Source organism: Ornithorhynchus anatinus, chromosome 21 (assembly GCF_004115215.2).
Source record: "Ornithorhynchus anatinus isolate Pmale09 chromosome 21, mOrnAna1.pri.v4, whole genome shotgun sequence".
NCBI lineage: Eukaryota > Metazoa > Chordata > Mammalia > Monotremata > Ornithorhynchidae > Ornithorhynchus > Ornithorhynchus anatinus.
In genome coordinates this window covers 19,041,045-19,067,683 of record NC_041748.1, presented here as the reverse complement: position 1 = coordinate 19,067,683, position 26,639 = coordinate 19,041,045, and the positions used below count along the sequence as shown (strand labels likewise).

The 26,639-nt window shown below is 46.9% G+C and overlaps 1 protein-coding gene across 3 annotated transcripts in view; it reads right to left on the bottom strand.

Annotated features, from left to right (window-relative positions):
* The window catches only part of TTC28 (tetratricopeptide repeat domain 28), a 441,985-nt gene that overhangs the window by 64,133 nt on the left and 351,213 nt on the right, over positions 1 to 26,639 (bottom strand). For all 3 annotated transcript variants that reach the window (XM_029049080.1, XM_029049081.1, XM_029049084.2), the window contains 6 exons: positions 18,030 to 19,371; positions 15,708 to 16,231; positions 11,649 to 11,758; positions 10,275 to 10,404; positions 9,260 to 9,478; positions 6,226 to 6,391 (listed from right to left, as the gene is read on the bottom strand). In XM_029049080.1, coding sequence (XP_028904913.1) covers positions 6,226 to 6,391; positions 9,260 to 9,478; positions 10,275 to 10,404; positions 11,649 to 11,758; positions 15,708 to 16,231; positions 18,030 to 19,371 — 2,491 coding nt within the window. The remainder of the gene's footprint in view (positions 1 to 6,225; positions 6,392 to 9,259; positions 9,479 to 10,274; positions 10,405 to 11,648; positions 11,759 to 15,707; positions 16,232 to 18,029; positions 19,372 to 26,639) is intronic.

The following is a 26,639-nucleotide window of genomic DNA, read 5'->3' as shown; positions in this document are numbered from 1 at the left end:
GATTGAACATTCAATTTATTTATTGATTCCACGGCTTGTAAATATTTGAATGCCTGTCTTCCCTATTTCAGCATAAGCAGGGATCATTGGCCTGAGAGCCAGAAGGACCTGGGTTCTAATTCCATTCCACTACTTGTCTGCTCTGTGATCCTGGGCAAGTCACTTAACTTCTCTGTGCCTCAGTTACCTCATCTGTAAAATGGAGATTAAGGGCAGACAAGTGGTAGAGCCAGGACTAGAACTCACGTCCTTCTAACTCCCACGTCTGGGCTCACGACTAGACCATGTAGTTTCTCTTCAAAGCCCTACTAAAATGGTACCTTTTCCAAGAGTTCTTCCCTGACTAAGTTGTCCTCACTTCCCCTATTAGCTCTCCCTTCTGCAGTGCCTTTGGTCTCAACCCTTAAGCACTTTGATTTTCACCCCTCCCTCAGGCCCACAGAACTTACGCTCATATCCTTAAACACTGCTATTTCCTCTCTCTGTAATTTAATATCTGTCTCCCCATCTAATCTGTAAGTTCCTTATAGGCAGGAACCATGTATACCTACTCTATTGTTTTGTACTCTACTAGGTGCTTAGTACAGTGCTCTGTACACAGTATATGCTAAATACATACCAATGAATGACTGATACACTGATTTACTGACAGCCCTCTTGGCCACAAAGCAAAAGTTCCTTTTACTTGTATTACAGGCAATTTCAGAGGGAGACATCATCTTTGGATAAATGCATTCTGATATTTTTAGCCAAGAGGAAATTTTTACCCACCTAACAAACCTACAACATAAAAAAGGACATTCCTAGGACAATTCATGATGGTATCCTTGGGCATAATGAAGAGGATCTGAATTAAGCGCCATGTCCCAGAGAAGGATACGAGTAAATATCTTACAGCAAAGCCATTCATGAGGGTACGGTGAAGGGAGGTGGTGCATACAGCTGGAGAAAACTGAGGGCAGAAATGATTTCTCACCATTACAAGATCAAAGGGTAGATTACTCGCCGAGCCAAGTAAGATTACTTGCTGCAAAATGTATAAGGAGTGTACAAGAAAAATTCTAGGCTATGGGTAGAACATAGGAGAATCCTCAGGCTATGGGCTGAAAATGAGGTCAGAAATACTGGATATGTCAATAAGTGGATGGGTTAATAATAACAACAGTTATTATGGTATTTGTTAAGTGCTTACTGTATGTCAGGCAGTGAACAAAGCACTGGGGTGGATACAAGCAAATCAAGTTGGCCGCAGTCCCTGTCCCACATGGCAATCACTGTCTTAATCCCCATTTTCCAGATGAGGCAACTGAGGCCCAGAGAAGGGAAGTGACTTGCCCAAAGCCACACAGCAGACAAGTGGCAGAGTCGGGATTAGAACCCATGACCATATGACTCCCAGGCCTGCTCTATCCATTATGCCATTTCACTACCTCACCCTTACACCTCTCTGTCACCTCAGGTAATTTACCTAATGTAATCAATCAGTAGTATTTATTGGGTGCTTCGTGGGTGTACTAAGCCCTGTACTAAGCATTGGGAAAGTCTAAAACAACAGAGCTGGTAGATGCAACTCCTGCCCACAAGGAGCCTAGAATCTACAGCAGGAGACAGAAATTAAAATAGATTATAGATAAGGGAAATAGTAAAATGCAAGACAAAACTATTTAAATAGGCTGGGGTGAATATCAGAATATAATTCATCAAAGTATTAAAGTTCAAAATATCATATAGACACAATCATTCAATACTACTGATGGACTGCCATCATATCAAGCTCATTTTCTTTCCAATATCAATCAATCAATGGGATTTTCTGAGCATTTACCATGTGCAGAACACTGTACTAAGCATTTGGGAGAGAACAATACAACAGAGTTGGTAGCTTAGAGCAGGCTACACACTTTCAACCAATCAAACATACTTATTGAATGTTTACTCTGTGCAGGGCACTGTACTAAGTGCTTGAGAGAGTACAACATACCAAAGTTGGTACTTCAGGAAGAGCAGCCTATCTCTGACTGGTGGGACTGGCGGAGAAATCCCAAGGCACAAACAGAAGCTGTCAACTCATTTCAGTCTCCAGTATATAAAATGGAGGCAGGAGGAAAGAGACAAGTAGTTTGCTGAGAGCATGACAAATAATTTCAAGTAAGGAAGGAGAGGGTGTAAAACCAACTGCTTAACAACGGACGCTCTTCTTTGAACAGATCAACAGAAATGAGAAATCACAGACCACTTATAAAGCACTTGGGCCCATTAACTCTTTGAAGCAGCAGGTAACCAGTTACAAAAGCACTATGCTAAAAACATACTCAAGTGACCTGAAAGAATAAATGCACTTCTTCGCGGGTCAAACATTCCCTCTGACTGAATAGTGAAGAAAATAATTGAGTTCAAGTTTGACAAATCTCACCCTTTCACCTCCCCTTCTGGAAAATTCATGCTGCTTTGTACTGGTTTCAGTCTATGCTTTGCTTTGATTCTCATTTTCAGGGAGCGTGAGGGCTTATATTGCTTAATAGAAGCTTAATAAGAGGTAAGCTTTGTCATCCAAATTTACAAATTCTTAGGTAGCATTTCTCTTACTCCTGGGGAAAAAAAAAACTGAGGGCAGGAAGAAACAATTTTCCCAAACAACAGTGAACTCTGCACAGTCTTGCTGATCACTGTGGAAAGAGAATCCCCCTGGCAACAAGACTCAATTTTAGAAGGCAGAGTTCATTATGCATCCACTAGAGAAATAAAGTCCAGTACCTAACCTGGTATGAACATCAAATGTTCATATTAGTTGTTCAGGGTATTGCTTTCTATGAGACAAGAGAGTGGGGCTAGAAACCAGAAGTTTTCATGACGGTCTCCCCACAACGATAAATAATTTTGCACCATTAAAGGTTTCCGTTCAGATTTAACGTTCATGAAATTGAGGTTGAATCTTACATAAAATGAAACTGAATCCTTATAAGATGAGACTGCATCATATACGAGACCTTCCCAAGTTCTCTACTGGGGAACGAAAGCACACAGGGAGGCAAAACAGAGCTACCGAAAATGCCATCAAAACTAATGCTCCTCATGGATTTCTTCGGGAAGCTACTAAATTGGTTAACTTTCCTAGACAATCCGGAGATGTGAAGATTAATTCAGAGGTCTGGAGCAAGGTGTCTTCCTTCTGAACCCACCCAGGCTGCTATAACGTGTTCTTGGTTCAGAGTAAGCACTTATAAATATAATAATTAGTACTATTATTATTTTCACTCTGGGAGTAAACTTTTCTCTGATGAATGGGACCAACTCCTGACATTTAGCTGGCCTGAGACAAGGAAGAACTGGCCATCCCTGCCCATTCCATCCTTATGTTGTGCTGTGTGTGCCTGCAGTATAATAAAATGACATCATATGGCATTCCATTTGAACAAGAGCGTTTCTCTGGGGGAAAAGTGACTCTTCCTGCATGTTTTGGAGCCACTGTGCTCCCTCAGAGGACTTTGCTCAAACAGGTTGCACTTCCAGAGACTGACCAGTGTGACTGATTGACTGACAACAACAATAATAATTGTGGTATTTGTTAAGTGCTTACTTCGTACCAGGCACTCTACTAAGCACTGCAGTAGATACAAGATAATCAGATTGGACGCAGTCCCTATCCCACATGGGGTTCACAGTCTTAATCCCCATTTTAAAGATGAGGAGACTGAGGTCCAGAGAAGTGACTTGCCCCAGGCCACCCTGCAGACAAGTGGTGGAGCCAGGATTAGAACCCAGGACCTCTGACTCCAAGACCTGTGCTCTTTCCACTAGCCCATGCTGATTTTTGTTGACTGATTCCAGCAGGAAGGAGCTCTTCACATTTCTCCCTCCTCCACCACCGCATTGTGTGGCCCCCCACCACAAACCCCAAGATGGGGGACCTCAGCCTGATCTCTGGACTGGAAGCTCGGCTCTATGCTAGAAGCTCGTTTTGGGCAAGGAATGTGTCTGTTTATTGTTGTACTGTCCTCTCCCAAATGCTCAGTCCAGTGCTCTGCAAGTGGAAAATGCTCAATAAATACAATCTACTGACTGACTGACTGCTTCGTTTGGGGGATCGTCTGGTCAGCCCTGTGGATGAACGGTAATCTCCCTGACTCATGAGAAGCAATACCACCCAGAGAGTCAACCTACATCCAAACACTCTGTCACCATGACAAAGGCTTTGGCTGGAATGGATTGGGGTATGCGAGAACGGTAGTGGCAGCAGCAGCAGTTGATAGTGGCTTTCTCTCCCATCCCAACTGCACCGGGAGGGAAGGGAAGCCAGGGGAACTGCCGTGAACCATCACCGCAGTCTCTCAGTGTAACAGGAGTCCCCGGGAGTGGTGGGAGCTGGGGGTGGGCTAGAAAAAAGGCTGCATTTGAGGCCCCGGGCTCTTTAGGCTCGCTTTGGGAAACTGGGAGGTAACTGGACTCGGGATGGCCTTGGATGGAGAAGCAGCATGGCCTAGTGGATAGAGCACGTGGCTGGGAGTCAGACAACCTGGGATCTAATTCCGGTTTTACCACTTGCCTGCTGCGTGACCTCAGGCAAGTGCCTCAGTTTCCTCAATGTAAAATGGGGAGTCAATACCTGTTTTTCCTCCACTTAGCCTGTGAGCCCCCTGTGGGACAAGGGCTGTGTCTGGCCTGATTAAGTTGTATCTACCACAGACCTTAGAGCAGTGCTTGACACATAGTAAGCACATAACAAATACCACATTTTTAAAAAAATGTACATTAATGGCAGACATTTTCACGAAATGTCTTACAGTAGTCTGGATAAGTTTAGAGTGTGGTTTATGTTTTTTTTAGTAGATAAACACTTTCTGTCCTCTCAAGCCCCAGACTCCAAAATCTAACAGGAGCAAAAGAAATCTGAGGGTAACATTCTCTAAAAAGTCAGGTAGGTATCTTATGAAATTTCAGGATTATAAAGAATATCATTCAAGAGATAAGCACATTGTATGTGGCATTCCCAGAGACCAGATGTCAGCAGGGAACTTCATGTTAATGTAAACGATAATCTGACAAAGTGGTCTTCTCAACATATACTAATCACAGAACAGAGACCCGAGGTGGAGCCCTACTGAGAAAAGTTGATTAAAATACAACACAATGATACCACCTTCTCTATTTTCCTAATAGACATACAGTTACTAGCAATTTTTCATACGGCCAAATTAGTCAAGTGGTTGCGAGAAAATGTGGTTGTTGAAAAAAGAGGTGGAATATTAAAAATGGAAAAGTGGTTCTCTTCATTATTCAGGGTCTTTGGTGGCCCCTTAGTTGATAGAGGTCACCATACAGACATACGTTCCTTACCACGGGACACTAAATTAGCCCTCCCAATTGGTATTCAGCTACGAATCTACTCATTATTTATCAGCTTATGACTGAAAACAGATCTCTGTTCTAATTAACTGAGTCACATTTTTGTTTATGGTGAAACCTCCCACATACTCAGAGAAAATGTGTAATCATAATGAGGCCCTTCATGCTCTACAGGGAAATAACTGCATTAAATAAGTAAGACCCACTAAGGTCTCCCTTGCCAGGAGTTTGCCAACACCCTACAGAACTGCACTCATTTTACTGACCATCCCCTGTTGGGAAAATTACAATGTACAATATAAGTGCATAGGAGTCAGGAGATCTGGGTTCTAATCCCAACTCCGCCATTTGCCTGTAATGTGACCTTGGGCAAGTTGCTGACTTTTTCGGTACCTCAGTTTCCTCATCTATAAACTGGGGATTCAATACCTGTTTCACCCCCCGTGACTGTGTTTGTGAGTCCTATTGGGGACAGGGACTGTGCCCGATCTGATTACCTTGTATCTACCCTAGGGCTTGGTCCACAGTAAGTGCTTAACAAATACCATTCAAAAAAAAAAAATCCCAATTATTATTTTCTCCTCTATGTCATACTGGAAATTCAGTCAATGGATTTCAGAATCTAATTGTAATAATAATAATTACGGTATTTGTTAAGCGCTCACTATGTGCTAAGCACTGTACTGAGTGCTGGGGTGGATACGAGCAAATCGGGTTGGACATAGTCCCTGTCACAGTCTCATTCCTCATTTTACATATGAGGTAACTGAGTTACAGAGAAGTAAAGTGACTTGCCCAAGTGCTCTGCACATGGTACATGCTCCATGAATGCCATTAATTGACTGCTTGACTGATCTTTCGAAACGGACTCTCTTGACCTACCTTGTATAATAAGAGTCCACCCCCAATGCCTCCCGCGCACTGCTGATGTACTGCTCCAACGCTGTGTTGGTCCCATTTTGGAGGATCACGCTACTAGTTTCATGGAAGTCGCTGGCATTTTCCACCATGTTGTCACCCAAATAATATTCATGGAACTTGAGGATTCCTACAGGAAGAAATAAAATGCCAACGTGACACACAGAGAAGGAAAAACCTCACGGTGACTGATGAGGAACGTACAGACCTGGTACAAAGCTCTTACAGCACGGGAACTCCAAAAGTACCCCGGAAAAACATGAAATCCAATGCTCCTTCCCCATTTACATTTTCAAACCTGATTTAGTTCTTTAGAACAATGAATCAGGGTAGAGTTTGTGCTTTGACTAACTGTTCAATCAATCAGTTGGTCAATTGTATCTACTGACCGTTTACTGTGTGCAGAGCACAGTATTAAGCAATTGGGAGAGTACGGTACAGAGTACAATATACAGTTCAGAAGGCACTTGCTAGGTCATTCACTTCACACCCATTATGAAATAGATTTGTCGCCAAAGCACCTTCCACGATAATTCAAATTTCATAAAAACTGGGCCTGAATTTCCCAACGATTAGTCACCGATCACAGAAATTGCTCACAGCATTATCACCTCAGGGAACCCTCCCACTTCCTATGAAGCACTGGCACAAACTCATTCTAAACCAACCCAAAATTAATGCCCATACAACTACTTTCACAGCCATCCATGAAGGTGAAGAAATGGCAGGATAATAGATTGCAGGCCCTGCTCTTTGGAATTTGTACCTGACAACAGGGGATCCTGCTGGAATAGGCAGGCACAAAGAACCTAAAACTAGAGAAGGGATTTTTTGGAGACAGATGTGCCTGTAATTCTCCTCCTAAATCAACCAAAGTTTAGCCCTTCCCACTGTTCGAAGTCTCCATCTTCACAGATGACAGACAATTACTCTCTACTCCTTTAAAGCCTATCGAAGGCACATCTCCTCCAAAAGGCCTTCCTTGACTAAGCTCTCTTTTCCTCTTCTCCCACTCCCTTCTGCGTGGCCCAAACTTACTCCCTTTATTCATCCCCTGCTTCCAGTCCCATAGCACTTATGTACAAATCTGTAATTTTTTTATATTAGTGTCTGACTGTCACTCTAGACTGTAAGCTCACTGTGGGAAGGGAATGTGTCTGTTTATTGTTATAGTGTACTCTCCTAAGTGCTTAGTGCAGTGTTCTGAACACAGTAAGCGCTCAATAAATTCAACTGACTCCAATAATCCCTCCTCCTCTAACTAGTCTTTGCGATTGCCAGCATCCTGAGTCCTATCAATCCAAAACTCACCTCGAGTGTTTATGAATTTTATTGGTCCTCACCCTCAGCACTCATGTACACACGTAGATTCACTATAGTGAGCCAGTTACTAATTCTGAGTCCACTTCTGAGAAATATTTTTATATCTATTTCCCCCATTACACTGTAACTTCCCAGTGGGTAACAGGTCTTGAACTTCTGTTGTTCTTTCCCAAAAATACAGTGGGCGTTCACATACCACTGCAATCATCACTGTTATTACCGCCAATGAATTTTAGGTGTCAAGATTAATTGGGGACAGAATTCGGCTCTCAGAAGCTTCTGGGAGCTGTCAATTAGTGGGGACATTTCATGCAGCACGTTTTTATTAGGCCACAAAAACGATAAATATCCAAGGAAATCGAGAGACATTTTCTGTGGCAGTAGCCCCTTCAGGGAATGGCAAACATATGAACAGAAAGCCCTCATTCTTTACGCTTCCTAATCATAAAATTCTCTCTAGTCTGTAAACTCTTATTCGATCTGTTGGGTCTCTAATGGGATAAAAACCATCAACATTTTATTATGCGAAAAATATGGCTCCACCAGCTAATTAGTTATTCTGCATTCAGGGATCATGCAGCAGTCCTTATATTTAATGTTATTTAGTCCTCGAGGGTTGAGAACCCCTGAAATAACTCCTAAAACCACATAATACCTAGTTATGTGAATTGGTCACTGAGAAATTTAAAAGGTAGAACTGAATTTTAAGTATGGGCATTTAATGTTCTTTGTCTCCTTAGCTCTGACATGGTGAAGAGTCCCAATTACTAAACTGTAGGCAGAAAGATTTGCTGTCAACACTTTATTAGATAATGAGCAGCAATGACCTGCAAATACAGTTGCTCTTCAAAAGAAGAATATTCTGGTCTTGTTCTGCCATGATAAATGATTCCCTAGGCAGGAGGTGAGGATTGGAGGGGGAATGAGGAATATCCCATCAGGAAATGCCAATGGCATTCACATTTCCGTAGCGGGGGGCTCTTACAAGGGGCACCTAGGGCCCTTGTGGTTTAAGGTAATACTACATCTCTTTCTTTCTAACCATTAATATTGTACCTTGGGAATTCATGCTTAATTATCCCTGCTGGTGGAGGGGTGAAGAGGTATGGATAAATCAAAATGGGATAATGCATAACGAAGGAGGCTGCCTAAAGTGGGTGGGAGCGCCCTAGGATTTCTCTTTTTCTTTTTTTTTTAATGGTATTTGTTAAGCGCTTATTACGTGCCAGGCACTGTACTAAGTGCTCGGGTGGATACAAGTTAATCAGGTTGGATATAGGCCTTGTCCCATATAGGGCTCAAAGTCTTAATCCCCATTTTAGATGAGGTAACTGAGAGCCAGAGAAGTGAAGTGACTTGCCCGAGGTCACAGAGCAGACAAGTGGCAGAGCTGGGATTAAGAACCCAGGTCCCTCTGACTCCCAGGTCCGTGCTCTATCCAAAGGCCATGCTGCATCTGTGTCCGGTGGACAGAGGTAGGAGGTCATGAGTCACTTGAGCCTGAGACAGTTATTTTTGGTGACTTTGGTAGGATTGTGGGTGGTAGAATTTCAAAAACTGATTGTGGGAAAAACTCCCTACTAAAGTAGATAATCCCCTCATGGATACTTGAGGGTGGCCAGAGTTATCTAATTCATTTGCACCACCCTCCACCCCATGAAAAAAGAGGACTTACCTGCCCCAGGAGCAAGTAGCCAGCTGTACAGGTAGCCCGCAGCCAAGGAATAATATAGCACCAGCCCCCGCTGGCTATTGACCATCTCCAGGATCTGGTCAATAGTCACTGGGGAGTAGGGATCGGAGTCCTGTGGTCCTGTCTGGCGTTCCACCAGCAGATCAGCAAATGCCCTTGTCCTCCCCCTTTCGGCCACGGCCAGGGCTTCGTCGTGATGTCCTGGGAAGAACAGGCACAGTCTGGTAAGAGATCACAGTTGGCTCTTCAGCCTCTGTAAGGTTACACTTTCTGCAGAGTCAGTTCAATCAATCGATGGTAATTATGGAATGCTAACCATGTGCACAACACTGTACTAAGCGCTCGGGAGAGGACAATACAGTAGAATTAGCAGTCACGCTCCCTGCCCAAAATGAGTTTACAGTCTAGAGGGGGAAGTCCCAACAATGTCCTAAAATCTCAGCAGGCCACACGGCCCCAGGGCTAAAGATTCAGGGGTTGGGGTGGTCTTTCCATGGCCCCATTTACAGGGCTCCTAGTCAGCAAATGAGGCACTAACTAAAGAGGCAGAGAGTTGGTCAGAGAAAGGAGAAGAAACAGAAGAAGGACAGTGTCTCCGAAACTGACACTAAAAAAGGGGGTCAGGGAAGAATAATGATGGCATTTGTTAAATACTTACTATTTGCCCAGCACTAGACTAAGCGCTGGGGTGGATATAAGCAAATTGAGTTGGACACAGTTCCTGACCCCTGTGGAGCTCACAGTCTCAATCCCCATTTTACAGATGAGGTAACTGGACCCAGGAAGTGACTTGCCCAAGATCACACAGCAGACAAGTGGAGAAGCCAGAGTTAGAACCCATGATCTTCTGACTCCCAGGCCAGTGCTCTATCCACTACGCCATGCTGCTCCTAGGCTGGTACTAGAATTTTGGTCAGAGAAACTATGAATCTTGTCCTCCCTTGGCCATTTCCAACCTTCAGATACCAAAGACTCTCGACGCCAATCCTCGACTCACCCAGGCTGACGAGGACCCTCTGGAGGGCTTGGTAGGAAGAGGTCTGAAGGTCGAACAGCGACAGCTTGTAGTCCGTGCTCAGCTGCACTTCGTGTCGGATCGTTTCAAACAAGGCTGATGCTCTATAGAGCTGGAAATAGAGAGGATGCTAGGGTCTACGCCTGAGAGACTCCAATATATATTACTGTTCACACATCAGAAGTTGTGCATAGAAGTTACTGCCCTGAAATGGTCAGGGAGGATGCGAAGCTATTTAAACGTTCAGAGAGGCCCTCTGTTCTTTATCCCATTTTATTTTTGACAGTAATAATGATAATAATTGTTGTATTTATTAAGCATTTACTATGTACCAGGCACTGTACTAAGCGCCACGATGGATACAACCAAATCGGGTCAGACACAGTGTCTGTTCCATGTAAGGCTCACAGTCTCAATCCTCATTTTCCAGATGAGGTAACTGAGGCCCAGAGAAGTTAAGTGACTTACCCAAGGCAAGTGGCGGAGCCGGGAAAAGAACCCAGGTGCTTCTGACTCCCAGGCCTGTGCTCTTTGTATGCCCGTTTTCCCTCTACTTCCAGGAGGGTTCCTCCCTCTGCACTGCCCTGCCTCACCCCACCACTGCCTGAAGGGGTAGATGTCTCCTGGATCACTTCTCTCCGCAGTGAAAATGAAACGGCAAGATGCGAGTCCCAGGTGGGGCAAGGGACTGTGTCCAACCCGATTTGCTTGTATCCACCCCAGTGCTTAGTACAGTGCTGGGCACATGGTAGGTGCTTAATAAATACAACAATTTATTATTACAATAATAATAATAATGTTGGTATTTGTTAAGCGCTTACTATGTGCCGAGCACTGTTCTAAGCGCTGCGGTAGACACAGGGGAATCAGGTTGTCCCACGTGGGGCTCACAGTCTTAATCTCCATTTTACAGATGAGGTAACTGAGGCACTGAGAAGTGAAGTGACTTGCCCAAAGTCACAGAGCTGACAAGTGGCCAAGCCAGAATTTGAACCCAGGACCTCTGACTCTAAAGCCCGTGCTCTTTCCACTGAGCCACGCTGCTTAACAAAAACCACAATTATTACCATTATTAAAGTAATATAGGGGCCTAGCCCAGGGAATTCAGAGTGTTTGTCAGAAGCGGGCAGGATCCTGCAATATATTACTCTTTTCCCCTGCAAAGAAAAAGTCCTCCGAGAACCGATCCCACAGTACCGCTTCTCACTCATCCCACGGCAGTAAGCCACGAGCGAGGGGCAAGAGGTGTTTCAAGCCGTCCCAGTTCCGAAGACAGTAGCTGTGGTTCTCCGGAGGGCCCCGGCGTCCCGTGTTCCGAACCCACTCCCGGCCTCCGCTGGCCATTCCCGGGCTCACCTGGTGCTGAGACTCTTCCAGGTTCCCGCTGGCCCAGAGGGAGAGGCCAAGGCCGTGGCGGATTTTGGCTTCATCCTCTCTGCGCCCCAACTGTTCTGCCAGCCTCAAACCTAGTCGGGAGAATGGAACAAGTTACAAAAACAAAGGAGACACACTCTTGCCTAAGATTCAGCCAACAGGATTCATCCACACCTGGCAGGACAAGCCATGGAGTCTAAGGAAAATGGAAGACATATTGAAGGCATGTCTCCTCCAAGAGGCCTTCCCTGACTAAGCCCTCAATTTCTCTTCTCCCACTCCCTTCTGCATTGCCCTTGCAGTTGGATTTGCTCCCATTTTCCACTTATGTACATATCTGTAATTTATTTATTTATAGTCATGTCTGTCTCCCCCTCTACACTTAAGCTTGTTGTGGGCAGGGAATGTGTCTACCACCTCTGTTATATTGTACTCTCTCAGGTGCTCAGTACAGTGCTCTGCACACAGCAAGTACTCAATAAATATGACTGATTGATCTATTGAATGATGGATAGAATGCAGACTTCACTTCATCCTTCTTCTAAGGTACTGGGGCCTAATGGAAAGAACATGGTCTTGGGAGTCAGAAGGACTGGGTTCCAAACTAGGCTCTGACACTCGTCAGCTGTGCGACTTTATTTCTCTGGGCCTCTGTTATCTCATCTGTAAAATGGGATTAACACTGTGAGCACCAAGGGGGACATGGATTGTGTCCAACCCGATTAACTTGTATCTACCCCAATGCATAGTACAGTGCCTGGCACATAGTAAGCTTTTAACAAATACCATTAAAAAAATAGGTCTGGGAGTCAGAGGTCCTGGGTTCTAATCCCTATTGTGACTCTTGCCTGCTGCATGACCTGGGGCAGGTGACTTAAGTTCTTCATGCCTCAATTGCCTCATCTGAAAATGAGGATTCAATTTTCTCCCTCCCTCTACCTTAGACTGTGACCCCAAGAGGGACAGGTACTGTGGTCGACCTGATGGTCTTGTATCCATATCAGAGCTTAAAACAGGGTTTGGCATGTAGTAAGTGCCTAACGAACACTATAGCTTTTATTACTCCACCAGAATATATGCTTCTCCTAAGACGGTGAGTGCTGGTGAAGTATAATATGCCAGAACACCTAGCAAGCTAATTGCTTCAGATGCCTAGCTTCTTCTAAATAATAACTCACAAAGAGGACTAACAGCAGGAATGAGGCAAAGAGGACAAAGCCACTAAAATACAAATGAAATAGTGGGAAACAAGGAAACATTCACTCTAGCAAAGGAAATCTGCTGGGCTATAAGCTTATTTATTTGGATTTTTGGACATCTTTCCTGATGTCATTCCAAGTCTAGTGTGTGGATCAGGATATACTCTGTGAAAAGAACCTTTCTCCCATCATGTGTTGTTGAGGCGAGGTAGAGGGTAGATTCTGTGAGGTATTTTTGAGACCGGAGGAGATTCCAACAACATTGCAGAAATGAGCATTTCTTTGTCGGGGTATTTCCGGCCAGGGCATTCCATATTTAATCTGTTTTTGCTCTCAGGCCAGGACTTTCAATCTGCCACATCAGGGTGGCCCAGCAAGGGCTGACAAGGAATAGATAAGGCCTGCGTGAATCTGACGTGAACTAATAGCCTTTCCCTAGGATCCTGCGGCTTTTGTTTCTGCTGCACGGCAAGCCGCTGCGTTTCAGGACAGAACACCTCCAGAGCCGTGGGGCCGTGGAATCTGAGAGAGGAGGGCACTGCTCAGCTCCGCTTTATTCGTCGTTATCTTTATGCCTCCCTGGGGGAGTTACCTGGAAGAGAGTGCCAGGCTCCATCCCCGTTCTGTGATTTTACACAACAGAACACAAGGCATCACGGAGCTTTGTCTGGTTCTAAATAACTTTCGAGTTTTGCAAAGGGATTCATGGTAAACCACTCTGAGTTTCCACAAAACACATCCTCCCAATCGCACCCAGGGAGGCCTCTCACTCTCAATCAACCTCACTCTCAATAAGTCACTGGTATCTACTGAGCGCTTTCTGCATGCCAACCGCTTGGAAGAAAGTTGGTAATCACCATCCTTGTGCATGCCAAGCTTACAATCCAGTGAGGAGCTCACAATCACATTCCATGTACTCCTTGAGGGCAGAGAATACATCTCATGCGTATGTAGAACTTTCCAAAGCTTTTAGTAAAGTACATTGTGCTCAGTAGGTGCTCAGTATAATACGATTATTTCTCCTGCTGCTGCTGGTACTAGTAGATTATGGGTTCCTCCTCTTGGACTGTAAGTTCCTTGTGGGCAGAGAAGACGTCTAACAACTCGTTATAATTTACTTTCCCACGTACTTAGTACAGGGCTCAGCACACAGTAAGTGCTCAATAAATACAACTGATGGTTTACTGCCGCTGCTGCTACTACTACTACTACTACTACTACTACTACTACTAATAATAATGGCATTTGTTAAGCGCTTACTATGCGCCAAGCAACTGTTCTAAGTGCTGAGGTAGATACTAGGTAATCAGGTTGTCCCATGTGGGGCTCACAGTCTCAATCCCCATTTTCCAGATGCGGTCACTGAGGCACAGAGAAGTGAAGTGACTTGCCCAAGGTCACAGAGCAGACAAGTGACGTATCCCGGATTAGAACCCACGACCTCTAACTCCCAAGCCCATTCTCTTGCCACTAGACCATGTTGCTTGTCTGCTGTGTCTACTGCTATGGCTCCTACTTCTCTTGAAGCTACTCCTCTCGTCAGAGTCGATCCTAACAGCCCGCTGGCAGCTCTACCCCAGTGCCGATCCCAACCAGATCACGTCACCTCTAGCAGTGGCTTCTGCTAAGCTTTTTTTTTTAGCAACTCCTCCACCTCTGTCTGGTCTGCCTGCTCTCCCACCCGGGCTGACCACTGCGGCTAAAATGCTGGCCAAGCCTGCTCCGCTGAGCACTAATCACCACCCTTCTAGGACAGCCCCAGATACAATACCCGCTCTGACTCTGGTTTTCAACACTCCATTGACTGGTTTCATCCTAGCAGTCTGCACTCATTTCCTACTCCAAACCCCAGCCAGCACCCATGCAACTGTATTGTATTCTTCCAAGATCTTAATAGAGTGCTCTGCACACAGTAAGTGCTCAATTAATATCACTGATTGACTGACTGAAGCTTTGTGACCAGTATGCGCTCAGACTAATTGATGGATGATTCTCCTACCACTCTCACCCAACTCCACCCTGAATTTATTATATCCAAATGGCCCAACAGAGAAAGGAAATCAATTTGTGCATCTTGTTTTCCCAACTAGATTGCAAACTGGGAGGTGGGGACCAAGACCATGATGGTGCATAGGCAACTTTGAGATTCAGCACAGTCGGGTGGAAAGGGCATGGGCTGGGAGTCAGAGGAGCTGGGTTCTAATCCCGAATCTTCCACTTGCCTGCTGTATGACGTTGGGCAAGTCACCGCACTTCTTGGTGCCTCAGTTCCCTCATGTGCAAAATGGGGATTCAATACCTGCTTTCCCTCCTACTTAGATGGGAAGCCCCATGTGGGACCTGATGATCTTGTACCTCCCCCAGTGCTAAGTACAGTGATTGATATATAATATACACTTACCAAAGACCACAGTGGTTTTTTATGGTGTTTGTTAAACACATACTATGTGCCAGGCACTGCACAATGCACTGGGGTAGATACAAACTTATCAGGTTGGGCACAGTCCCTGTCTCAAGTGGGGCTCCCAGCCTTAATCCCCATTTTTCAGATGAGGGAACTGAGGTCCAGGGAAGTGAAGCAACTTGCCTAAAATCTCACAGAAGACAACCAGCGGAGCCGGGATTAGAAGCTAGGTCTTTCTGCCTTTCAGGCTGTGCTCTATCCAGTAGACCGCGCTGCTTCTGCTTATTATCATTACTATCATTATCATTATCACTATTATTACAGTGAATGAGCTACGAACCCAGAAAGTCTCTGCAAATATGCAAGGGGGGATGACGAGGAGTGAAGTCCTCCTCCAGTCTGAGGCCCGCCCCCTTCACTCCCCCATTATCCACCAACCTTCCTGGAGATACATGACCGCCTGCGAGTAGTTCTGCAAGGCATGATGGGTCCTTCCCAGGCTGCTGTATGACACGGTCTTAGCCACCAGGTCGTTCATCTGTGCGGCGATGCTCAGGTGCTGCTCTTGGTACACCACGGCCCGCTCGAAGGTGCCCAGCGACTCGTAGGTCAGGCCCAGGTTGCCGTAGGCCCGGCCCTGGCCCGTCGGGTTGTTGGTCTCCTCCGCGATCTGGAGGTCCAGCTGGTGGTATTGCAGAGCTGTGTCGTACTCGCCCATCTGCTGGTAGATGGCCCCCAGCCCACAGGCCGCGTCGCTCTCCAGGGCCCGGTCTTTCATCTCCCTGGCGATGGTCAGCTGGCGCTCCAGGCAGGAGATGGCCTGCTCAAAATTGCCCAGCTGGCTGTGGAGGCTCCCCAGCTCCCCATAGGCCTGGGCTTTGTTGAAGGCCTCGCCCAGCTCGTGGGCCACCACCAACCTCTTCTCAAAGCACACCAGGGCCTGTTGCAAGCTCCCCATCGCCCTGCAGGGGAGACAGAAGGGAAGAGCCTCGATAATAATGAAGGTTCCGGTTAAGCGCTTACTATGTTCCGGGCACTGTTCTAAGCGCAGGGCTAGATGCAAGTTCATCAGGTTGGACAAAGCCCCGTCCCACGTGGGGCTCTCAGTCTTCATCCCCATTTTACAGATGAGGGAACTGGGGACCGGAGAAGCCAAGTGACTTGTCTGAAGTCACACAGCAGATAAGGGGCAGAGCTGGGATTAGAACCCAGGTCCTTCTGAGTCCCAAGTCCGGGCGCTAGCCGCTAAGCCACGCTGCTTCTCGATGCTGCTGAGGGCCCAAGTGCCCACACGTTAACGGCCCTGAGCAGATGAACAGCATTTATCACTGTCACTTACTCCAGGGGCTCTTAACTCCTCTCCTAGCTAAAAATCTATCACGCTCTCTTACGGGGAGGTCCAAGGTGAGTTCATAATCTGGAAAGCAATTCAAAAGCCATCCTTCGGTGACCTTTCCGGGAGCTCTGGAGGCAAAGGGATGCTGCTCCTCTTCCCGCCCCCTTCCCCCCGCCCCCCCCACCGGGGGACCTTCAGATGTATTAATGGGCGCGAGTAAATCAAGTGGCACCCAGCCCGCTCCTTCCAACTACTTGGAATTCTGTGTAAATCACTTTGCAAGGCCTATAAATCCCTTCCTGTGGACTCCTGGGGGACGCAAAAAAAGAGAGTGCCACTTTCCAGGGTGACATTCACACCTGAATAACTCTCCCCAGCTTCTCCCAGGCAGGACGGCTTTCCTAACAACTCTTCTCTAGGCGGGCAGAAACCCTCGCCCATGGGGAAGAGGGCACAGACTACCGCATGTCTATCTCTCCCTCTCACCCACGTGCTCGACCACATGCACCCCCACCCCCTCTCGCACCTACATACAGAGGTACGCTCTGTCTCACACGCACAAACCTTCTCCGGGTACCAGTGCTGAAAGGAGAAGCAGTTTATCAATAGAGGTCTGGGGGCTGGAAGGCTATTTGGTAGAGAAAGGAAGGAAGGTGGTGGAGGATGTTTGCAGTAGTGGGGAGCAAGGTTTCAGGAGGGAGGGAGAGGGATGTCCACCCAGATGGTGATGTAGGCATCAAGCCGGCAGCCTGGTGAGGGAGGGGTAATCGGTCAGCTGGAAGCCAAAGAGCCAGCAGACAACAGTCGGAGGGGGCGGGTGGCAGGTGTGTGTCCGTGTCTGTGTGTGTGTATGTGTCGGTGGTGGGCGGTCCAGTCCCACATGAGCAGGGAACACTGTTTCCTGGAACACCGTCTACCACCAGTGAGTCCCAGCCAGTTCCAGCTTACTTCCTGCATTGTTACATACACGCTTAACACCGAGCTGGCCTCCCTCATGGGTGTCACCTATATATTTCCTCTGGCTTTCTCTCACATCCATACACAACACACACACCCCCCACCCCCCCACACAACATCCACACACACCCATCTGCAAGATTCATTATAAGAAAAACATTCTTTTTTAACCTTACTAATTTTTAAGCTGTCAGCTCGGTATCTCTAGGTTGTAGGTTCGTTATGGGCTGGAAACGTGTCTGCTAATTCTGTTGTACTGTACTCTCCAAGGGCTTAGTACAGTGCTCAGCACACAATAAGTGCCCAGTAAATACCACTGAGCGACTGACTGATGGACTGACTGAATCACATCAAGCCAGCTTTTCTCGAACCAGGTCTACAGGGCACAGACCTAAGCCTGGAGTTTCGGGAACCCCGTCCCCAAGAAGCCGACCCCAAAAGAATGGGGAAATTGAATCGGCTCTTACCTGTGTCCATTTCCCAGGCCTCTGTAGGCCTTGGCCTGGTCTTGCATGCGATTCAAGCTCTGAGCCACCGACAGGTACTGCTCGTAGTACTTGACGGCCTCCTCGTAGTCACCCAGAGCCTCGTAGCAGTCCCCCAAGTTGCCGTAGGCCCGTCCTCGGTCAAGCACGGACTCGTTCCCGCTGAGCTGCTGCAGCATGGCCAGCTGCTGCTCGAAGTAGCCGATGGCCTCTTCCATGACGGTCATGTTCATCTTGGTGATGCCCATGTTGCCGTAGACCTGGGCTTCGATGCTCGGGTCCTTGAGCTTCTGGCCCAGTTCCAGCTGCTCTTGGTAACACTTGAACGCCATGGTGTACTTCCCCAGGGCCATGTACACAGCGGCCAGGTGCCCGTGGGCCCTGCATTCCCCTGGCAGGTCGCTTAGCTCCTGGTAAACCTCCAGTTCCTGGGTGTGGTAGCCCAGGGCCTTGTCACATTTCTGGATCATCCGGTAGGCGGACCCCAGGGCTGCATAGGCACTGGCTTCCAGTCTCCGGTCCTTCGCTTGGTGGGCTAAGCTCAGCTGCTGCTCGTAGAATTTGATGGCCCCAGTCAGATCCTTTTTGCAGATGAAGATATCGCCCAGGTTCCCCAGAGCCCGGAACTTGGCCTGGCAGTTGTTCAGGGCCTGGGCGAGCGACAGCAGGTACTTCTGGCACTCTTCTGCTTGACTGAAGTTCAGTAAGGCCTTGAAGGCCAGGCCCAGGTTGCAGTAGGCCTTGGCTTGGCTCAGCTTATCGTGCAGATCCTTGGCCAAGGCCAAGTCCTGCTCGTAGTACCTGACGGCCTCCCGGTAGTTCCCCAGGCAGTAGTGCGCGTAGCCGAGGTTATGGCAGACCTTCCCCTCTCCCTCCATGTCCTGGAGCTCGGGGGACAGCCGGAGGTACTGCTCGTAGTACGGGGCGGCCTGGCCGAACTCCCCCCGGGAGCAGTGGAAGTTCCCCAGGTTGCTCAGGGCCCGAGCTTCACTCTGGATGTCCCGCAGCTCCCGGGCGATGTTGAGGTGGTTCTGGTAGTGCTGCAGGGCGCGATCGTGGGCCCCCAGGGCCTGGTAGGCCACGGCCAGGTTCCCGTGGGTGGACGCTTGCGAGGCGCGGTCGTTCACCTCCATGGAGATCTGCAGCTCCTGGCGGTGATACTTGACCGCCTGGTCGTACAGGCCCAGGGCGTTGTAGGCGTTGCCCATGTTGCCGTACGCCCGCCCCTGGGCCGCATAGTCGCTCAGCTCCTGAGCGATGGACAGGTGGGTTTTGTGTAGTTTCAGGGCCGCGTCATAGTCGCCTTTCATCTGGTGGATGATTCCTGCAAAACACAGCGGCAAAGAGCATTTATCAGTCCAGTGAGCCACTCATTGGGGAGGTGGCAGTTGTGGGCGGGGGGGGGGGGGGGAATCTATGAATCATCATCATCATCATCATCATCACAATAATGTTGGCATTAGTAAAGCATTTACTTTACTCAGCCACTGGACTGAGTGCTGGAGTAGATCCAAGCAAATCAGCTGGGACACAGTCCCTGTCCTATGTGGGGCTTCCAGGCTTCACCCCCATTTTCCAGATGAGGTAACTGAGGCACAGAGAAGTGAAGTGAATTGCCCAGGGTCACGCAGCAGACACGTGGCAAGGCCGGGATTAGAAACCACATCCTCTGACTCCCAGGGCCGTGCTCTTTCCACTAGAACAGACTGCTTCCCTATTCAGCACTTACTGGGAGCAGAAGCTTGGCGTAGTGGACAGAGCCCGGGCCTGGAAGTCAGAAGGACTTGGTTTCTAATCCCCGCTCGGACACTTGTCTGCTGGGTGACCTTGGGCCAGTCACTTCACTTCTTTGGGCCTCAGCTATCTCATCTGGAAAATGGGGACTAAAACTTAGAGCCCCATGTGGGACAGGGACTGTGCCCAACCCCGTTTGCTTGTATCCACCCCAGAGCTTAGTACAGTGCTTGGAACACAGTATAATATATATTATTATTACTGTGTGCAGAACACATCAGACATAAAGTGCTTCAAGGCAAGCTTAACCGATGGTGCCAAATATATGTTCTTTAGACAGAGTTATTTCTCTCCCCGATAACAGCGCTAATTCATTCCAATTCTTCTCCATCTCCAATACTTCCTTAACCCACAGAGAAACTTCTCATTGCTACGGGTGTTCACCAGATGGGTGACATGCAAGCCATGGAAGATCACCATCACATCGACCGATAGCATTTATTGAGCACTCATGGGGTGCAGAGAACTGTACTAAACCCTTGGGAGAGTCCAACCCAATATAGTTGGCAGTCATGATCCCTGCCCTTATCAAACTTTCATTTGTTAAATGCTTTCTGAGTGTCAAGCACTATACTTAACACTGGGGTAGATACAATATAAATACATAGGACATAGACCCTGTCCCTCACGGGCCTCATTGATGGAGGAAGAATGGATATTTTATCCTTATCTTACAGAGGAGGTCACTGAGGCCCAGCAAAGAAAGTGACTTGCCCAAGGTCACAGAGCAGGTAAGAGGTAGAGCCAGGATCATCACCCAGGTCCTCTGACTCCCAACCCCGTGTTCCTTCTGCTGAGCCATGATAGCCCTTTTTCTCCTCCTGTCTTCCAGTATTCTGCCACTAACATTTGAGAAAGAGGGAGCCAGAAGGCGAGCTGTCAAATCCAAGAGGTGGGAATTTCCCAAGCTTTGGGAGCAAAATAGAGCATCTGGTGGCCTGTACCTTATGCACCAAGTCCACGTTTTATGAATAACGACATGAGGGAATGTAAGGACCACATGTCTAATGGGCAAGTTGTCATTTCACATTTTCGGAGGTGGAAGTTACAAGATGACAACTCTATTTCCACAACACTTGGGGCAGGAAAGGCAGCACTGCATGGTCCTTCCATTCTGAGAGAGTCAAACGGGATTAGGAGGGGAGAGAGGCGGCTTGCCATTTACTCTCAAGGAGACTTGAAACTAATGCTGTAAACTCATTATGGGCTGGGAGCATGTCTGCTCATTTGCTGTACTGCATTCTTCCAAGCACCTAATGCAGTGCTCTGCACATAAGCACTCGATAAATACCAATGATTGATTGATAGATTGACCGTCCTTTTCAGGCCGGGCAGGCAGACTCAGGGGGCTGAAAGCCCTTGAAACTAATCCCTCAAAAGCTACGTGTTACAAAGCAACCAAAAGAAATCCCAAAATTGCAGGCCCCTTTTTCTAGGTGCAATTATTCATTCATTCAATCGTATTTAGTGAGCGCTTACTGTGTGCAATTATTAACTTGGGAAAGTCCACCGTCAGATACTTTTCAATCAATCAATCAATGGTATTTATTGAGCGCTTACTGTGGGCAGAGCACTGTATTAAGCGCTTGGAAGCAGCGTGGCTCAGTGGAAAGAGCCCGGGCTTTGGAGTCAGAGGTCATGGGTTCGAATCCCGGCTCTGCCACTTGTCAGCTGTATGACTGTGGGCAAGTCACTTAACTTCTCTGGGCCTCAGTTACCTCATCTGTAAAATGGGGATTAAGACTGTGAGCCCCACGTGGGACAACCTGATTCCCCTGTGTCTACCCCAGGGCTTAGAACAGTGCTGTACAAATAGTAAGCGCTTAACAAATACTAACATTATTATTATTATTACAATACAACGGAGGTAGTAGACACCTTCCCTGCCCACACCGAGCTTACTTTCCCCCCCTTCCCTCTTCCTGATGCTGTGACTGCTCATAAATTTAGAGGTGTCCTTCAATCAATCAATCAATCATCAATCAATCAAGTGATTGAGTGCTGAGCCCTGTACAAAGTGCTTGGAAATGAAGCACAAGTTCCCTCCGTGGGAGGAACAACCAACACGATTTAGCAGGTGACTGAAGTGCTCTTGAATGATTCTGCTGCTTCGTCAGCGACCAGTCAATCTATTGTATTTATTGAACACTCCCTTTTGTACAGACCATATACTATGCATTTGGAAGTGCCCGATACACTTTGACTCCAGACAACTCAAGTCCTGAACCACCTCCTGGAGAAGGATTTTTTTGGTTAGGGTAGGGTGGTTAGGATACATGCTGAAGGGATTTTTTGGTTTTGTTTTTCCTTCAGTAGTGGTGATGACTTGCACTGAGTCATCCACACTCTCTGTAGTGCATCTCAAACCAGAATTCTAGAGGGAGGCCCTTCTATTTAAATCCAAAAGAGATGAGTGTGGAGTCTGGAGTTCAACTCAAAGGAAACAAACATGAAAACAGTTCTTTTTCTTGTGGCCCGACACATGCTTTTCCCTAAAAAATAGAAAAAGAAAAAGGGAGGCTGTGGGCTGGAGTTTGTTGCTGTTCATTCGTTTGTGAAAAGTGCCTGCTGTTTATAGCAAAAGTGATCAAATCTCCTGCCAAATCACTCACTCCACACCCTCCTCCCCCGTTCCTGGTCTCCCTTTTCAATTCTTTCTTCTCTACCTTTCCCCCTTTTGTGTCTCCTTTAAGCTGTCAGACTCCTTGGAAATCACCAACTCTCCAAACTCAGATTTCTCTCAGCAAGGCCAAGAGTGAGGAGTGAAATGGACCTGTCTCTGTATGGAGAGGCTTTCTCTCACTCCCCACCAGGCAGGCCCTTCTGCAAGAAGGTGGACGTGCTCTTGGCAGCCTTCCCCTTGCTGAAAAGGATCCTGGGAGTTGCCAAGAGAATGACGGAACATGCTGAGGAGATAATCTGCAGACCCTCTTTCCCTTTGGAGGCCAGGGCTGGCTTGCCAAGGTGATCAGTGGGTTCACAGCTTCTCCAGAGTGCAGGAAGCAGCAGGCACCCTTTATGGGTCAGCGTGCTGCAAAGTGGGGTTGTAAGTGAAGAGCAGCAGGGTGGAAGGCCTAGTTTCCTCCGGGGCAGCAGATGATAGAAATTAGTTTTAAGTGAATATTGAGCAAGTTCAAGGCGACCCCTAGTGCTCAACAACTCTTACTCCCAGGGAAAACAGGGTAATGAAAATAGGAGCAAGGTAGAGTGAGTATATGATAAATCAGAGACTACCTGATAATAATAATAATGATAATAATTGTGGTACTTGTTGAATGCTTACTATGTGCCAGGCACTGTACTAAGCGCTGGGGTAGATACAAGATAATCGGGTTGGCCACTATCCCTGTCCCATATAGGGCTTACAGTATTAATTCCCATTATAGATGAGGAAACTGAGGCACAGAGAAGTTAAGTGATTGCCTAAGGTCACACAGCAGACAAGTGGTGGAGCAGGGATTGGAACCCAGGTCCTCAGATTCCTAGGTCCATGCTCTTTCCACTAGGCCATGCTGCTTCTAATAGCCACGCCACACTGTTCATGGAATTGGACTGGCTTTACGGGACCAGTAAACAACAGACTTCTACTTGGTTTTGGAACTAACTTGAAAGTCTGCGATTTCAGCCTGAGGGCTAAGCCTGAACTCAGCGATGAACTCAAGCGAACAAGCGTTCAAGCTTGACTATGAACTTGGCTGCCTAACTCTTAAGCACCTTGATACTCACCCCAAACCCAAAATAACTGAGTAAATATTCTTGTACCCTACTATTTTGCCTATCCATAATTAGTATTAATCTCTGTCTTCCCTTGTAGATTGTAAATTCCTTGTGGGCAAGGACTTCATCTACCAATTCTGTTCTACGGAAGGTATCCCTAACGCTTAGAACAGTGCTCTGCACCCAGTAAGTGCTCAATAAACACAATTAACTGACCGATAAACTCATTCTCAGAGTGTAAACTCCACAAAAGCAGGAACTGCAGCTTCTATTTGTTCTGGCTAGTTTTATTACTCAATATAAACTATTAATGCTTTAAACCAGTCAGTCAATCAATATTGCTCATTAGACGTACTGCATTAATATATACACTTGGGCGAGAACAACAGGATCACTATCCATGATCCTTACTCTCAATCAATCAAAGGTACTAAATTAAATGAGCACTTAATGTGTACAGAGTACTGTATTAAGTGCTCAGGAGACTACAAAGAGTTGGTAGACATGGTAGTTATCACCCCATCTCCTTCCTACCATTCCTCTCCAAATGCCTTGAGCGAGTCGTCTATACCACTGCCTCAAATCCTCTCTTCCGATTCTCTCCTCGACTCTTTCCAATCTGGCTTCCGCCCCTTCACTCCATAGAAACCACCCCCTCAAAGGTCTCCAATAATTTCCTTCTTCCCAAATCCAACAGCCTCTACTCTATCCTAATCCTCCTAGACCGCTAAGCTGCTTTTGATATTGTTGACCACCCCTTTCCCCTGGAAACATTATAATAATAATAATAATGTTGGTATTTGTTAAGTGCTTACTATGTGCCGAGCACTGTTCTAAGCGCTGGGGTAGACATAGGGGAATCAGGTCGTCCCACGTGGGGCTCACAGTCTTAATCCCCATTTTACAGATGAGGGAACTGAGGCACAGAGAAGTTAAGTGACTTGCCCACAGTCACACAGCCGACAAGTGGCAGAGCTGGGATTCGAACTCATGAGCCCTGACTCCAAAGCCCGTGCTCTTTCCACTGAGCCACGACATTATCCAACCTTGGCTTCACTGAGACTGTCCTCTCTTGGTTCTCCTATCTCTCTGGCTGTTCTCAGTCTCCTATGCCGGCTCCTCCTCTGCCTCCCACCCCCTAATTATGGGGGGAGGTCCCTCAAGGTTCAGTTCTGGGTCCTCTTCTAGTCTCCATCTACACCCACTCCCTTGGAGAACTCATTCACTCCCATGGCTTCAACTACCAACACTGTGTGGATGATACCCAAATCTACATCTTGAGCCCTGATCACTATCCCTCTCTGAACTCTCACATCTCCTCCTGTCTTCAAGTCATCACCTCAAGTTTAACATGTCCAAAACAACTCCTTAACTTCCCACAAAGCCCTGTCTTCCTCCTGACTTGCCCTTCACTGTAGATTGCACTACTGTCCTGTCTCATAAGCCTGTAACCTTGGCATTATTCTTTACTCCTCTCTCTCATTCAATCCACACTATTCCATCCATCACTAAATCCTGTCAGTCCCACCTTCACAACATAGTTAAAATCCACCCTTTCCTCTCCATTCAAACTGCTAACACATTAATACAGTCACTCATCCTATCCTGCCTGGATTACTGCATCAGCCTCCTTACTGACCTCCCAGCCTCCTGTCTCTCCCCACTCCAGTCCATATTTCACTCCGCTGCCCAGATCATTTTTCTACAAAAATGTTCAGGACATGGCCCCTCACTCCTCAAAAAAGTCCATTGGTTGCCATCCACCTCCATATCAAACAAAAATTCATCACCATTGGCTTTAAAGCCCTCACAATACAGCTTAGGGAGATGGACATATGTGCTATTAATCAATCAATGGCATTTACTGAATGTTTACTAAATTCTCAGAATTGTACTGAGTGTTTGGGAGAGTTTTTTACAGTTGGTAGACATGATATTTTCCTAAACACAGAGTAGGATGGGAGCAAAAATGACAAAAAGGAGAGAGAGAGAGACAGACAGACAGACAGACAGATATTAGGAGCTGGAGAGTAAGACTGATAGCTCCTTGAAAGCAGGGTTCACCTAGTCTATTGTATTCTCCACAGTATTTAGTACACTGCTCTGCACACAGTAGACTGGAAGCTCACTGAGAGTGAGATTCTTGTCTATCTTTTCTTAAATGCATTTGTTAAGCACTTATTATGTGCCAGGCACTGTTCTGAGAGCTGGGGTAGATACAAGGTAGTCAGGTAGGACACAGTCGATGTCCCAAACGGGGCTCACAGTCTTAACCACCATTTTACAGATGAGGTAACTGAGGCACTGAGAAGTGAAGTGACTTGTCCAAGGTCACCCAGAAGACAAATGGCGGAGCCAGATTTAGAACCCAGGTCTTTCTAACTCCCAAGCCTGTGCTCTATCCACTAGGCCATGCTGCTTCTCTACTGTACTCTCCCAAGTGCATAGAAAGTGCTCATTAAATATCACTGCTTGATTGCTACATTGATTGGAGATGGGGCAGAGGAGGGAATAGGAATGGAGATGGGGGAGGCAGGCAGCAGAGAAAGGAAAAGCAGGGGACTGAGCATTGGAGTGTGCTTAGCCAGTGAGTGTGAGGATACGATGGAAAGAGTGCATGCTTGAGAGACTAAACGAGGTCAGGAGAACGCCACAAGAGAGGATGAGGGTGAGGCATGAGGGTTGTGAGGCATGAGGGTTGGCAAATGCAAAAGGAGGAGTGAGAGCAACGTTGACGGTAGTCTAGCTGTCACAACACTTTCTCCTGCTTTGCAAGCAAAGCATTCAGCTTCTTGGCTTGTACAGCTCACTATGTTTAAATCTGCTTTTAATGTGCTTTTTTCCCCCATTTTTACCGAATTACTAAACCTTTGGAGTAGCAATCACCACCTCCATAGGAGGTGATTCCAGTACATCTCTTCAGGGCACGTTTTGGCTTTACTGCCCTTCCCTTTCAGGAAATTTCTCCTTAAACCTGGAGCCCTCATGCCACATTTAAACCCATGTTTCTCTTGTTGTTTCTTCTGTGGTGATGGAGAACAGAAGATTACCATCTTCTGTGTAATAATTAAATCAAACCGG